This window comes from Thermobia domestica, chromosome 11, assembly GCF_964235325.1.
Source record: "Thermobia domestica chromosome 11, izTheDome1.hap1.1, whole genome shotgun sequence".
Lineage (NCBI taxonomy): Eukaryota > Metazoa > Arthropoda > Insecta > Zygentoma > Lepismatidae > Thermobia > Thermobia domestica.
In genome coordinates, this window is record NC_137464.1 from 183,394,157 (window position 1) to 183,410,552 (window position 16,396).

At 37.7% G+C, this 16,396-nt stretch overlaps 2 protein-coding genes across 5 annotated transcripts in view; one reads left to right on the forward strand and one right to left on the reverse strand.

Annotated features, from left to right (window-relative positions):
- The window catches only part of LOC145664605 (uncharacterized), an 84,671-nt gene extending 75,414 nt beyond the window's left edge, over positions 1-9,257 (reverse strand). For both annotated transcript variants that reach the window (XM_081731413.1, XM_081731414.1), the window contains exon 1: positions 9,006-9,257. The gene's annotated coding sequence lies outside the window, so the exon portion shown is untranslated. The remainder of the gene's footprint in view (positions 1-9,005) is intronic.
- A 26-nt stretch (positions 9,258-9,283) lies between these two features.
- dare (NADPH:adrenodoxin oxidoreductase, mitochondrial) overlaps positions 9,284-16,396 on the forward strand; it is a 126,297-nt gene continuing 119,184 nt past the window's right edge. The window contains exon 1 of one of the 3 annotated variants that reach the window (XM_081731416.1): positions 9,284-9,436. Coding sequence is in view for 2 of the 3 variants with exons in the window: in XM_081731417.1 (XP_081587543.1) it covers positions 9,692-9,693 (2 nt within the window). In the remaining variant the exon portion in view is untranslated. Of the gene's footprint in view, positions 9,437-9,554; positions 9,694-16,396 lie in introns of those variants that run through there. The other 2 variants (XM_081731417.1, XM_081731415.1) reach the window with 2 other exon arrangements.

Consider the following 16,396-nt stretch of genomic DNA (forward strand, 5'->3'; position numbering starts at 1 on the left):
ACAAGCTGCATGTATTTAACTCTCTGACAATTTTATTGCAATATACCTTGAGATAGCCTTTGCATGTCCTACGTAAGTCGGCCGTATTCTGGCAAGAGGACCGAATAGCCGAGCAGAGGTACAGCTGTGAGCAATGCTACAAAGCCTCAAGCTGCATATTCACCTAAGAATTTGATAGAGAACAGCCTCTCCAACGTTGTGATTGGGGAATTCAGGCCTTTTTCTCTGTATCCTACCTTTCTTTCCTCTGCCTCAATTAGCTGGCTTCCGTCTGCTCAATATGCGGACGGCCTAACGGAGAATTCCGTGCTTCATTTTCGCTCCGTAACTACGCATGTGATAGCTAAGCTCCCAACATACTTTTTATTACTTATACAGTGTTCAGTCAAAATATTACATTTTTATCTTGTACATATATGTGGCAAGATTCTAAAACACAGGGCCCACTTCTCATACAGGGTTTGTCCGGAAAGTAATAGGACTGAGTCGATTTAAAAAAAAAATTATTGAGCCAATGATTACAATTCTTTAAAAACTTTCAAAATAGGCTCCTTCTGCGTCGATGCAGCGCTGCCAGCGCGATTTCCAAGCATTGAGGGGGCGCGGTGGCTCAGTGGTAGAGCGTTCACCTCTGGTGCTTGGGGTCGCGGGTTCGATCCCAGCCCCCGCCAAGTGAACTTTGTGGTGGACAAACACCGCGCTCGTGGGTTTTCTCGGGGTTCTCCCGTTTCCTCCCACTTTCTTCATTCCACCATTTCACTCATCTCTCATTATCACCGTCTCCTTTAGTCTAACCGGCATAACCGTGGGACGTAAAACTTAAAGATTTCATTTCATTTTTCCAAGCATTGAAGGCGTCACGGAAGTCATTCTCCGGAATAGCCTTTAGAGCCGCGGTGCAAACTGCTTGGATCCCCTCTGTCGTCTCAAAATGCTTGCCTTACATCGGGCGTTTCAGGCGAGGAAACAAAAAGAAGTACGGGGGGCCACATCTGGGCTGTAGGGCGGCTGCGGAAGCGTTGGGATGCCGGCCTTGGTCAGGTAGCTGTTCACAAGAAAGGCGGTGTGAGCCGGGGCGTTGTCGTGGTGCAGCTTCCAGTCGGCTCTGATGTCTGGTCGGACTCGATTGACCCTTCGTTTGAGTCTCTTGAGCACTTCCGCGTAAAACTTGGCGTTGACGGTTTGTCCAGGAGGAACAAATTGATGGTGGACGATGCCTTTGATGTCAAAAAAGACAATGAGCATCGTTTTCACTTTGGATTTGCTCATTCTTCCCTTTTTTGGGCGAGGAGACGCCGGCGTGTGCCACTCGGAAGATTGCCTCTTTGTCTCGGGATCATACTCAAAGATCCATAAATCGTCACCTGTGATTACGTTATTCAAAAATTGGGGGTCACTTTCACACATGTTCAAATTTTCTTGTCACAATTCCACTCGCCGCAATTTCTGGTCGTCAGTGAGCACTTCTGGGACAATCTTCGCGCACACCTTGCGCATGTTCAAATGCTCCGTCACAATTTCACGACTCCGCCGTTTTTGGTAAATTTAACATCTGGGCAATTAAACGAATACTTAATCGACGGTCTGAGTTCAAAACTTCGCGCACACGACTAATTGTCGGTGTTTGTCGAAGTCGAAGGTCCTCCAGCACGGTCTTCATCGGCGACCTCTTCCCGACCCTCCGAAAAGGCCTGGTGCCACCGAAACACACCACTTCTTGCTAAAGCATCATCTGGGTAAGCCTGCTTGATTATATCAAACGTCTCTATCGCAGATTTACCGAGTTTAACACAGAATTTAATCGCGTACCTCTGCTCTAACCAGGGTTGGCAAAAACCATGGTTTTTATTAAAAAAACCAAAAAAACCGGTTTTTTTGGTTTAAACCAGGTTTTTTTTGGTTTAAACCAGGTTTTTATGGTTTAAATGATTTGCTCTATATATTCATATCATATATGGACAGAAATAAGTTTGTTTCGCCTTGATGTTATTATGCAACAACCGGGTTATGCTGGAAGGGGTCACATAAGCTTAAAGCGGAACAAAAATAGCTTCTCGAGTTACATCCGAGAGAAATTGTCCTCCATTTGAACTCGGAACCAGGACTTATTGGCCACAAATGCGATACGTCTGCCGACTCACTCACGAAGGAATCCTGATAAAAAAAATACGTTGTACTGATCTTTACATGCTTCTTAATATAACTGTCAAGAGTAGTGCTGTCGAAATCGGTTTTTGAAAAAACCGAAAACCGGTTTTTGAAAAAAGTGAAATTTCATAAAACCGAAATGTCGGTTTTGAAAACCGCTTTTGCGGTTTCGGTTTTGAAAACCGCTTTTGCGGTTTCGGTTTTGAAAACCGCTTTTGCGGTTTCGGTTTTGAAAACCGCTTTTGCGGTTTCGGTTTTGAAAACCGCTTTTGCGGTTTCGGTTTTAAAAACCGCATTTGCGGTTTCGGTTTTAAAAACCGCATTTGCGGTTTCGGTTTTAAAAACCGCATTTGCGGTTTCGGTTTTGAAAACCGCTTTTGCGGTTTCGGTTTTGAAAACCGCTTTTGCGGTTTCGGTTTTGAAAACCGCTTTTGCGGTTTCGGTTTTGAAAACCGCTTTTGCGGTTTCGGTTTTCAGAAAATTGGTTTTCTGAAAAACCGAAAACCGCAAATGTCACAAAAATACGACAGCACGTAACGACGAGAAAACAGCAAAGAATCTGTCCCCACTCCGGCTCACAGTTGCCAGATGGAGGGAAATTTCCCTCGGCGTAGGGAAAAAATGATCAAAATTTGCAGAAGGAAAAAAAGATATTTTTTCTTAAAATGTCTTAAAGTGTGGGAAAATTCTTGGTGAATATACTTTTACAATTGGCAGAATAAAAAACTAAGTTGCAATTTCTCAAAGAGGCACGGCTATCGTTATTGGGAAGTAAAACGATAGAATAAAATATGATCGGTGTTTCCTTCACGTATAAACTATTGCAGGTGTCTGGGACTTGCGATAAGAAGCCAGTCAACACATGCAAAACCACAACATTCACATTTATCGGAGTGGCAACAAATCAACAATAAAATTGTGTATTGAGATAGAGATTTTCTTTTTTTCTTTTTTATTAAGAAAGTGAGGTGGTGCCTTTTTGTTAACAAAAGAAAGAGTGGCAGTACTATTTTTAAAAACAAGGGGAAAGAGTAATAATAATATAAAAGATGACTGTCTAAGTCAGCGTTTCCCAACCGGTGTGCCGCGGCACACTGGTGTGCCGTGAATGGGCCGTTGGTGTGCCGCGAGGAAATTGAAACAAAATGATTAATGGTATAGCAATCAAATTGCAAAACGCAGGGGAAAATATATATTTGTATTCCCCATTACTATGAACCTCTACTATGAAGCCACAATTTTAAGTTTCATACCAGGTTACTGTTCTGTACATTTCTAATATTGAAAAAAGTATTTGTAATTGATATGACCATTATTGCTTCTTTATTGTTCAGACTATTTCGTAACTTGAAAATTTAAAATACCATTCAATCCTTTCGACAAATTACCTACATTTGTGTTTTAAAAGTAAAAGATATTTGTTTGTTCGTTCGTTATTTAGTGATCTTCCTTCTTAGTGAAAGGTTGGATACAGTTTTCGAAAAAGAAGCGTAATTTTAAAAACCCAAGTCCAATATTTCATTGCAATTGTTTTCTGTTTTTAAATTAGCACGAAAAATAAGCATAGTGATTTACCACGGGGAAAAACCAGTGATCGAGCTTTCTTCTCTGTGAAAAGGAGATCAGTAATCACAGCAAAAATACCACGGTATTTTTTATATATATTTACAAATAATAATATCTATAAGTGTGCCGCGAGAATCCAAGTTATACCCGTAGTGTGCCGCAAGTTGAAAAAGGTTGGGAAACGCTGGTCTAAGTGGATGATATTTCAAATTGAATTTCGTGAGTTGCATGTGTATAGGGATATACCTCATTTCTATTGAGCTTTGTGTTGGGTTATTAACCCATTTTAGCGGGTACCACCCGATTTTCAGGTTCTATATTCGTCCCCCGCTTAAACATATCTTAATCACGAAAAACCACCCGCTTTTTGGGATTGGAGAAAAATCTAAGAGGACTTAGTTGGTATGGTACATTCAACGTAAACCGTTACACCTCTGACAATCTCAATCGCGATTGAGTTAAATTTGAACTCGCGCTCGGGCTCAGGCTCAGGCTCTGGGCTATCTGAGCAGTGCGCGTGTGCAGAATCATTTGCTAATAAGAGATCTGCTCTAATGCACAATGGTTTTCTTTGTGTAGTTCATGTGTTTTTAATGTAATGTATTGGAAGTTCTATACGAATGAATATTCGTTTGTAGATGTTTTGACAAACATACTTGAATTAATCATGCCTTCATAAGCTACAAGAATGCCGAACGACAATTTCAAGTGTAACTTTCAAAACTCTTATAGAAGCGAATTTACGTTTCTTAGCCAGGGCAGAACTCAGTTTGAAGCAAAATGTACACTCTGGAAAACTGTTTAGTTTGAAAAGTAGGATGCAGGGAAGCAAATTGGACCTCCCCTGATCTTTATATAGTTTGTAAATTAGACCACAAGGAACACGAATCTGAAGGAAATTGGACATTCCGAGTTTCGGAACTCGAGATATTAAAACTTAAAGTTTAATATAGACGCTATCTATCTATATGAAAAAACATAATATTCTCTATACAAAACATATTATGTCCTGTGAGATATATAAAGGTAACCAAGAAAGTTCTGTCGCTTTTTGTGGAGGTCTGTGTTAAATTGACCTTCATACCGTGAGTTGAATGCGAATGGATATAAGGCGAAGGTCAGTTGTTGGTGTGGGTATATCCAATATTCTACCTGGTTGTGGCAGTTCAGTTACAACGTGAATTTGTGTAAGGACTGAGTGAATATGGAACCTCCACAGAGCGTCATAAGGGCGTGTATGCTATACGAGTTCAAACTTGGATCGAATACCACTGCAGCAGAGCGGAAGATACCTCAGGCCTTTCGTGAAGGTGTCGTGATTACGCAGACAGTGCAAGGGTGGTTTAACAAGTTTAAGAACGGTGACGAAACACTCACGAAAGACGCACCACACGTGCCGGAAGACCAACACATGTACAAAATGAGGATCTTCAGGTAGCAGTTGAGCCGAACTGTGGACAGACATGTGAGGAACTGGGGCTAACATTCAATGTTAGTGGAGAAACCATTCGCCAGCACCTCTATCAATTTGGGAAGCACTGATTTGTCTCCGGGCCAGAAGGCTACGCGTGCAGACACCTGTGATTCTTTGCTGTCTCGTCTGAGGAAGGAGCCATTTCTGGACAGGATGTTGACATGTGTTGAGAAGTGGGTCCTGTACGAAGCTCCACGGCGTCATCATTGGTTAAAATCCCATGAACTGGTTCCAAAACAGCTGAAATCAGCAATGCAGCAGAAAGTCCTCCTGTGTGTTTGGTGGACTGCTCACGACATCGTGCATCGGGAACTGCTACCGGGTGGTCAGAGCAGAACATCAATGCAACTGTCTACTGTCAGCAGTTGAGCCGTGTTCAAGAAAAACTCAAAACCCTGGAGCCAACACTTTTCAATCGCTATGGGGTTCCCCCGTTACGGAACAACGCTATACCCCACATAGCTAGAATGAGCCGGGACACCATCCTACGCTTTGGATGGGAAACACTATTACATGCGCCATACTGTCCGGACATTGTACCTTCCTGTTATCACCTGTTCCTTTCCTTGGACACTCACTTTAGAGGACTCCAGTTCAACTCCGTAGTAGAGGTGCTAAATGCACTTGATACCTTCTTCGCTTCACGGTAAACCAAGTTCTACCGCGAAGGAATCCATGCCCATCCCGAACGTTGGCAGAAGGTCATTGATACTGATGGGTACTGTTTTTGATCTTCCAGGTACGTCTTAGGTGATATATCGATGCTGTAAGTCATAGGTCAAAAAGCGACAAAACTTTCTTCGTTACTTTTTTACATATTACATAAAACTACTGTATAAGTTCTAGTATCTCGAGTTCGGGAAGTCAGAATGTCAAAATTCGTTCAGATTATTGCTCATTTTGGTCCAGTTTACAAAATATATAAAGATCAAATGGGGTCATTTTTGCTTCCTGGTCAGTTTATGATCGAATATCTCGAGTTCCGAAATTCGGAATGTCAAAATTCCTTCAGATTCGTGTTCCTCGTGGTTTAATTTACAAAATATATAAAAATCAATTGGGGTCTAGTTTGCTTCCGTGTTCACTTTATGTTCGAATATCTCGAGTTCCGAAATTCGGAATGTCAAAATTCCTTCAGATACGTGTACCTTGTGGTCTACTTTACAAAATATATAAAAATCAGGTAGAGTCCAGTTTGCTTCCATGGTCAATTTATGTTCGAATATCTCGAGTTCCGACATTTGAAATGTCAAAATTCCTTCATATTCGTGTTTCTTGTGGTCTAATTTACAAAATATATAAAAATCAGGTAGAGTCCAGTTTGCTTCCATGGTCAATTTATGTTCGAATATCTCGAGTTCCGACATTCGAAATGTCAAAATTCCTTCATATTCGTGTTCCTTGTGGTCTAATTTACAACATATATGAAAATCAGGTGGGATGCAGTTTGCTTCCCTGCAGCCGAAAAGTACATTGGAAGTGTCATCAAAGAAATAACTAAAAAAAAGTACTAAGGATCGCAAATCAGTATTTGTAACACGGAAGTTCACATTAATACTTACGGTTTAGAACCCTCACTTTTCTGATTTTAAAATATGGCAACCCTAATTTAACTGTGACTTGTACAACCATCGAACTATCCCTTTCGTACTGTGCTGCACATATTACCATAATAGCCTTGGAGCAAAAAAAAAAAAAAAAAAAAAAAAAAAAGTTAAAACACACATATAAATCAATTCATTTGTCTCGATCGATAGATGCTTTCACAATTGTTAAAAGGTGTAATTAAAAACAGAGCAAACATTGTTTCTGCTTTGAAAAGGGCAATCCCTTATAAAACCGCAAACACGGTTTCGGGTGGCTTTCGCTTTCGAAAAGAGCTTTTGCGGTTTCAGTTTCGAAAACCGCATTTGCGGTTTCGGTTTTGAAAACCGCTTTTGCGGTTTCGGTTTTGAAAACCGCATTTGCGGTTTCGGTTTTGAAAACCGCATGTGCGGTTTCGGTTTTGAAAACCGCATTTGCGGTTTCGGTTTTGAAAACCGCTTTTGCGGTTTCGGTTTTGAAAACCGCATGTGCGGTTTCGGTTTTGAAAACCGCTTTTGCGGTTTCGGTTTTGAAAACCGCATTTGCGGTTTTCGGTTTTCAGAAAACCGGTTTTCTGAAAAACCGAAAACCGCAAATGTCACAAAAATTCAACAGCACTAGTCAAGAGTCATTTCAGAAGGACAAAAAGATAAACAGTTGCACAAGTGAAACCATTACACAGAATTACATATGAACAATTTCAAAGTACGACGGAGTACAGAAGAACTAATTTAGTTCGAGTTAGTTAACAACGACTTTTATTGGTCCAAATTAAAGAAATATACCGACTTAATCTGCATATCAATATGAAAAGTGAATAAAGATACGAATTATTTGAGTCCACTTTGGCTCAGACTCATTTATACATAAATAGATATTAAAGATACTTATTTCACTAAATGCCTCTCGTGGGGTCTGTATGACACCCCCCCAAACACACAAAAAGTACGGCATTTTCGATGTATTTTATCAATAGTAAACATTGAAACGAAACAATATTTAGAATTTTTCTTCGATTGCAATTACATAACAATAATAACAACTACAAAAAAAATCACAAAATAAACATTTATAAACTTGTAAAAAAAAAAAAAAAAAAAAAAAAGTTGCTTTTGTAGTATAATCTTTTTGAGTAATGAATGGGGAATTTAGGTCTGAATATAATACGAATAATATACGGGAGTGAAACGTGATAACCCACAAATGTGTGTTCATCAAGATTTTACAAACACTTACACTTTTACGAACATTTTTTTTTTTTGGTTTAAACCAGTTGGTTTTTTTAAAAAAACCAGCTGGTTTAAACCAGCCAACCCTGGCTCTAACGAACGCTGCATTTTCGGCTTGCACCACTCACAGAAACACGTCGCGCGAAAAAGTCTGTCCTGACTCTCCGTGTGCTCGGAGGCAACTGACCAGCCGCTCGTTCGTTAGTACGAACGCCCTCTACCGGATCTAGTCGGTGCGCGCACGCTCCGAAGTACAGTCATGGCGGAATAAAATCAGTCCTATTACTTCCCGGACAAACCCTGTATAGCTGTAATAAAGACAGTAAATAACGTGCCCTGCAGGGCTCTAACCCGCCTTCACTCGCTAACGCTCGCCCCGCCGTACTATGTGAATTAAATACTAAACTTCGGTACAGACAGAAACTAACCTATCTACTAAACTATATAGGGGATCTGTGTTCTAGAACCTTCTCCATATATGTTTACCCCTGTTTTGTTGTCTGTGTTGCAAACTGAAGCTGGAGGCACGTGCGTCGATCGTAAAAGCGTGGAATGCATAAAATTTTAGGTACCGTAGTGTAAATATTAAGGGAAAAACTCTGGGTGGCCCCAAACAGAGAGAGGTTAATATATATTACAATAGATGGTGAGAACATTTATTATTATAATATAAAAACCTCAAGCACGGTTGTGTCTGCAGTGTTGAACCGCTTCCTAAGTCGTGTGATAAACAGTTTTAATTATTCCCACTACAGGATTTTACACATACAGGAAAGTACAGTATGGACTAAAGTTATACATTGACCTGAAACCTGTACATCAAATACTTTCAGTTTTAAGATGACCTACTATGAATGTCACTGGTCCACCAAAACTCGTCTTCAACTTCGGTAGAATTACTTTTATTGTTTATTATGAACTAACATTTTAATTTTCCCTAAATTATATACAAAAATATATATTATATACCAAAAACGTTCTTATTTAAGAAAAGGTATACTTACTTAAATTACAAACGCATCTTTTCGGCCACTGAAATTTCCAGGCGCAAAACAATTGACATTCTAGTGCAATTTGCGACATGGCTCATTTCCCTTTTTAGCAAAATGTTTACCATTTACTAATATGGTCATCTTAGATTGAAATATTCTCGTTTAAAGAACATTCCCAAATTTGATTATGAACAGGGAAATTGATCGTTAAACAGCATCCAAATTCAAAAGCAATTTAGGAGAGAGTAACATTAATCCCATGTTTATTCCAATTTAAATATCACCGTTCGTAGTAACGCAATGTATTCTGAACAGATGCAGCAGAAACACATGTGTAAGGGATGTTGGATTAGGAAGTACCACATGAAAATAGGTGACTGTGCAAATTATCTATCACATCATTTAAATACAGATATCTCTGTGATTTAATTTAGTGGCATCTGGTAGGTTTTTAGTTAAAGATGTCGTAATTCCTTATTGATTATTGTTTTAAATTAAATTATCAATTAAGTATAATCTTTAAGTACAAGGAAATATCGCACAGGTGGAACAATTATAGTTTAGGGCAAACATAGTTCCAATCGCTGTTGACAGATGATCTGAATACGAGAACTACCACGAAAACAAAGAGAGAATGATACACCGAACAGAAATAAAGAGAAAACAGTAATAGATAAAATACCAATAACGGCCTAATTATGTAAGTGGTAATAAGTAGAAACCGAGGGATATAGTATACATAAAGCCGCGTCAGTTCCCGAAGGAGCTGGACGCTCATACTTTCAGGGATTATTCATTGAGTATCTACGAACTTACCAAGGGGGTAACAAAGCGACTTTGATTTACTTATCGACTGATACGAAAATAAAACAGAACGTACCTGTACTTCATATCTGCATGTATAGTGCCCTTGTACTTTATCTATAACTATGTGTGTGTAAGGGGGGGGGAGAATTTAACGCATATCGCATGTCTTGTGCACATGGATACTTCTTACTATTGCACTACGTAGAAAATTTATGGTATTTCATGTAGAAGTGGTAATAGAACACAGAAGAAACGGAGATCACGACGTTCTCATGTATACTATTACCATGGACTTTTGCATTTTTCTTGCAGAAGAACTGTGAATTTCGAGAAAAGTATTTATTAACGCGGGGCAGGGTTCTAAATTACTGACCAGCATCCATTGAGTTATAATAAATAAGTATTCAGCCCAGCTGTTAACCCGCCTTCACCCACTATCTCGCTCAGCATTACTATATGAATTGAGGTCCTTAGCGATGGGGGCCGGGTTTTTCATCGACTGTTTTGGGCCTATGTTTAGCCGAAGGGGCCCAGCTCTTTTCTCTAAAAAAATGTTACAATTTTGGTAATTTATGTTCACATTCGGTTAGTTTAGGGTAGGGTTGGTTAGTTTAAGTTAGGTTAGGCTAGTTTAGGTTACGTTAGGTTAGTTTAGTTTATGTTATATTAGTGTAGGAGTCTCACATAATTTTCCAAAGAATAATAGAATTTCGCTTATTTCTACTAACATTACGTTAGTTTAGGTTAGTTCAGGTTAGCTTACCTTAGTTTATGTTAGGTTAGATTTGGTTACGTTATGTTACGTCTAAGTACTTGCATGACTCATTTCTCATGTAAATTTTGTGTTTTTTACGTGCTTCTGGACACCTTGTACTAAACATACCCCCTTTATTGCAATATTCTAGTCGGATTCGGTCGTTTTATGTTTCTATATGTTAAATTAGTTTAGGTTAGGTTACCGATATTTAATTCACATGGTATTGCCGAGCGAGCATTAGCGAATGAAGGCGGGTTCGAGCCCCGCATGTTCTTTTGTGTCTTAGTTACGAATAGTTCACTTTCTTTTCCCATATAAGTCACTATGAAGTTCATGTTCGGTAATATAACGCTCAATTAGTTAAAATTTTATCACTCTTTAACATCAATTGGCTCATTCCACGTCAAATCACCCAGGCCATGTCACCCACCAATTCAGATTTTAATGAAACTTCGTGTACTTGTTAACACTACTAAGGCATGAAGACCTGTAAAATTTTTCTTCCGAAATCCTAATAGTTTGTGAGAAATGCGAGACCAAAGTTTCAGAATTTCAGGCATCCTGGTCGTTCTCGAGGCCATCTAATATTTCGTAGAGCTTAATACAAAAATTCATATCTCAGTATCTAAGCATTGTATCACTTGGATATTTCTATCCGAGGTTCATGTAAGTCTGTAGAGCTAATAATAATAATAATAATAATAATAATAATAAAACCATCAAGATTGCTGTACATTAACCCTCGCAGGACCAGGGGGGGTTACAAAGTGCCACTGTTTAGAAATTAGACATTTTAATCGTGAATATGTGTGACCTCATACTCAATAATTTTATTTTGTGTCAACAAGTTTATAAAATATTTATTTCCACGGGACAAAACTTTCTCTTCTGTTTCCTTTGTGAACAATTACAGTTCAAAAATGGTATCTCAGAATGTGCTGAGGGCTTGGTCCTGCGAGGGTTAAGTGTAAAAATGCACCCTTGCACTTCAAAATAGTTAATTTTTTTGTGTAGATATCTAGTTTTACATAATGCGCATTATCGCTGTGAGGCGGACCAATTAAATTGCCGCTCTTTTTTTTATTTTAAATTGAACCTTAAGGTATGTTCTAAGAGACTGTAAAATAAAATTAGTGGTTTTATGAATGCTTCGGTTAGTAATTCTCGTTTAACCCTCAAGTCCAATGCGCCAGCTTTTCGTGTCATCTGTAAAGTGTTATTGCCATTGATGCAAACAAGGTATTGGCACATTATTGCTCGATTCACTCACACAGGTCTCAAGTAATTACTAAGTATACGTGTTGTTTGTGTTGAAATGTGTGTGGGTTCAGAGATGCGGGATAACCAGGCCAGAAGCATTCATTCTCGAAATTTATAGTTTTTTTTTTTTTTCTGTTTGCCGAAATATTAATATAATCAAAGTGAATTCAATGTTAAAATTGAATTAATTTTCCAAATCTGCAGTCCATTATCTTTCAAATAAAGTAGAAACGAAGATAACAGTTAAGGGGAAGCCAGTGCCAGATAAAAGTCCTGCCAACCAAACTTAATCTAATTGTACAAGCTCTTAGTCATAATGCAAAGTTTTGTATGACTTGAAGAGTATACATTTATTTAATATATTTGTTGATATATGTATCTATAGTGTCAAAGATTTTACGTTCGTAGTTGTTAAATATACAGGGTGTTTCAAAAGCCCTGACATAGGGTAACTTATTATCATAGTTATAACAAAATGTAAGAGGAAAAACAGTTTCCAAATATGATGTTTTCAATCTAAAGTGAAAGATTTTTTTTTTTTTTTAATCAGTCTAGCCGTTTGGGCTGTGCACTCTTTATGCGCCCAATGTTAAACGAAAATGCAATGTTGTTATTAATAGAGGGCTGGGGGAGGTGGATACATTTTTTTTAAAAGTATGGTGAATTGGGGTCATGTTTTAAATGGGGCTGGCAATCGACACGTTAGCGTAAAAGGCAGTAACTTCACTTACGTTGTGGGTTCAGGTGAATGGCAATGTTTCATTTTCATTTAACATTGGGCACATACAGAGTGTACAGCCCAAACGGCTAGTTCGATTTTAAAAATTCCTTCACTTTAGATTAAAAACATCATATTTGGAGACGATTTTCCCTCTTACATTTTGTTGTAACTCTGATAATAATCGAGTTACCCTATGTCAGGGGACTTTTGAGACAACCTGTACACAAGGACAAATGTTCGTTTCATGAGCACCCGAATAAAATACTTTCTCAATCTGAAGTTCTAAACTCACTGTTATTTTTAGAGCTATTGTGTAGCTTTCGGTATTTGAAACGAAGTGAGATTGACCGAATTTGCAACAGTGGAAGGCGAGTAAATTTCATTTCTTCATCTCGGAACTTTTAGCTGTGAATGTACACGATGCATAATAAACTATCAAATCAAATGCAGGACTAGTTACGGATTGAAAATCGTTTAGTTAACGCGAACATGCAAGTTGTGTCTTGAACTACCAAGCTGACGTGAAAAATCTCGTCTGAGCAATGCGAGTAGGAACATGTCTAATCTTGCCTGATTTTGCATTGTGGCCGAACAGTAACTTGTTCATTTCGGTTTCAGCTGAGTTTCTGTGCAGATGTTTTTGTTGTGTTGAGTGCTTAAGACTGAATACTTATTGGGGTTGCTGCAAGACAGTGTTGTTCATCCTGTCAAGTGATAATTTGGCCTACAACGATGTCGCAAAGTGAATTAGAACAGTGCAGTGTAGGAAAGAAAACTAAAAGTGAATGCCACAAAAACAGCTATACACGGGTGTTCAAATTGCATTGTATTATCAGTGCATCCGAGAAAGAATTGTTATCCCAAAGGAGTGGAATCAGTCCTGATTTGTTAACTAGTGTTTGTGAACATCATAAAACATATTACTCGAAGAAGTATGAACATTATCAGACAAGTTGTTTGATCCATTTAATTACCACAAAAAAACAATCTCTAAGGCTCTGCGAAAAGTAAGTGTTCATTTTGCTAATGAAATTAATAAAAACATTGACTCTGTAAAGGCTATTCCTGGACAAAAGATATGCGGCAATTGTAGAAACAAACTTGGGATTTCCTTTGAGTGCAAAGACGTGGGCGGATTTAGTGAACACGATGTATCTGTTTTAGAAGAATCTGTCGCAAAAAACGAAACTGTAGAGTATCTTAATGTTTCACTCAGGGTGGAAAAAAATCATTTTTTTGATTTAAATCGATTTTTTTTATTTAAATGAAATCTTTCTCCTAGTAAATTACAGATCGCGAACTGAAGAAAAAGCATTAGGAATTAGTAATAAATGCTAATTATGCTATCTAAGTGATAGTATTAGGGTTGAATTTTGAATTAATCCCCAATTGTTAACCTATATCAATCCCAAAATAATGTTTCTTAATCCTTTTAAATTATGGCTTCTTTTTAAAGGTAAATTATAGACTTTCAGTCAAGCAGCTACATCATCATCCCTATTTATCCTAGGATCATGGTTCATACCTCATTCTCTTCAGAATAGAACGGCCTTTGAAACGGTAATATTCACATTTCGCTATGATGTCCCTGAAGCGGGAAATTGTGAGAAAATGGGATTTTTCTGATTTTTTTTTTTCAAATTTTGATCCCCTCTGGACTCTCTTGTGTTAACGCACATATCTCAAAATCAACTGGGAAATACTAAGGGATATACTAAATGTGTGTATAAAATCTCAAGCTGTCTTGAATAGTAAGGGCGGGGAAAATATTTAACAATGAGCTAAGAACATCCCAACAATGCTCCAGATAACCCGCATGTAATGTAAACATTTCATCAGACATCCCTATTTATTCTAGGGTCGTGATTTGTACATTATTCTCTTCATATAAAAAAGATTTTCGATCGTACCATTCAAATGTCTCCATCGTGTATCTGGGGCGGAAGTCACGAAAAAAGGGATTTTCTGTTAAAAATATACTTTTTTACTTTTTACTCCCCTGGACCAACCCCCTGTTTTAAGGTAGAGATATAAAACACTGAAAAATACTAAGGGGTGCATTGAATAAATATGCAAAATTTCAATCTTCTAGGTGCAAAAGTAAGCCCGCGAAAAATAATATCCCCAAATACCCCAGATTACCCTATAAAACAAGATCTCAGGTAACAGTCTCCTGAAACATCCCTATTTATCCTAGGATCATGGTTCGTACATCATTTTCTTCAGAATAGAACAGCCTTTCAAACGGTACAATTCATATGTCTCCATCTGATCTCGAAAAAAGCTATTTTCTTAAAAATATCTTTTTTTTTATACATTTTCCCCTCTGGACCCCCCTGTTTTCACGCAGATATCTGAAAACATTTGAAAAATACTAAGGGGTGCACTGAAAGAATGTGCAAAGTTTCAGTCTTTTGAATGCAAAATGTAAGCCCGCCAAAAAATAAGAATAATAGGCATAACAAAAAATATCTTTTTAAATTTATGATATCACACACTATGTCTCGACGCAGAAAAGCGTGAAAGCATATGTAACATGTTTTAGAATGCCTCCAGTCTAAAAAAAAAATAAAATAAAATAAAAAAATAAAGATTCGATTTTTAATAGAATAAAAATAGGTAATATAATTTAAAGGTTAAGCATTAAGGAAAAAGTATAGCAACGTTTATCAAAATGACACTTTTTTCACAAAAGTTACTGATATTTGGTAGAGGCATTTTTTTTTAATGGAACTAGTTTGAGGCACGAAATACATAAATTTCGCCTAAAGTTATAAATCTTAAAAAAAAAAAAAAAATCGGAGAGGGGATAGGGCCCCTTTAAATACGCCCTATTATATGGGAACAAACAAGCAGACGCACACACGAAAGAATTTTCATCTTAATGTCGATGGTGATTTCGCCGTTGGAATAGTTAACGATTTAAAAATGCAAACTCGTTGTTACGAAGAGAAGAAAGCAGGATTGCTCCGTTACCCGTTGAAAACGGGATTTTCCCTAATCATCCTGTGTATGACACTTGTTTTCATACTGTGCTGTACATACTGTACATTTGAGTCTCATTGTATTATGATTATTAACTTCCGTAACCGAAATAACAGAACAGAAACGGGATTTTACTTATTTTCACTTTACATTATTTTGTTTCGGAATTTGATTTAAATCAACGATTTTTATTAAAAAAATCAAGTGATTTAAATCAATCCACCCTGGTTTCACTTACAGCATTAGGTGAGTCACCTCTAAAATTCCATGCCATTCCGTCACACAGCAAGCCTGCATATGCTAAAAGAAAGCTTGACTCAGCAAGTTCTGCTCTGAAAACTAAAGTTGTGGGAAAAGAGCTTGTCTCTAAACAAGATTCTTGTAAAATTTCAAAAGATGTGAAACAAAAGGCTCATGATATGGATAAACTTCTTGATTTAATAAAGGCCAAACTCCAAGGTAAAATCACTAGAAGAGAAAAAGTACAGCTGTTAACTTTAGTGCTCTCGTCTTGGAGCAGGAAACAGATTGTCGATGAATTTAATGTGAGTGAATATGCCGTCCGGCAAGCAAGGGAAGTTCTGAAGAATGAAGGAATTTTAGCTATTCCTGAATCGAGAAAGGGAAAACAGCTGAGTGAAGATACAATTCAAATAGTAAAGAATTTCTACGTTGATGATGAATATTCCAGAATTCTACCTGGAAAAAAAGTGAGTATTTCAAAAAATGTACACATGGAGAATCGATTATTACTTGGCAATTTAAAAGAATTATACTTCTCATTCAAACATCAACATCCCAACATTAAAACTGGATTTTCTAAATTTTGCACGCTACGTCCTAAGTGGTGTGTATTAGTAGGTTCTGCTGGGA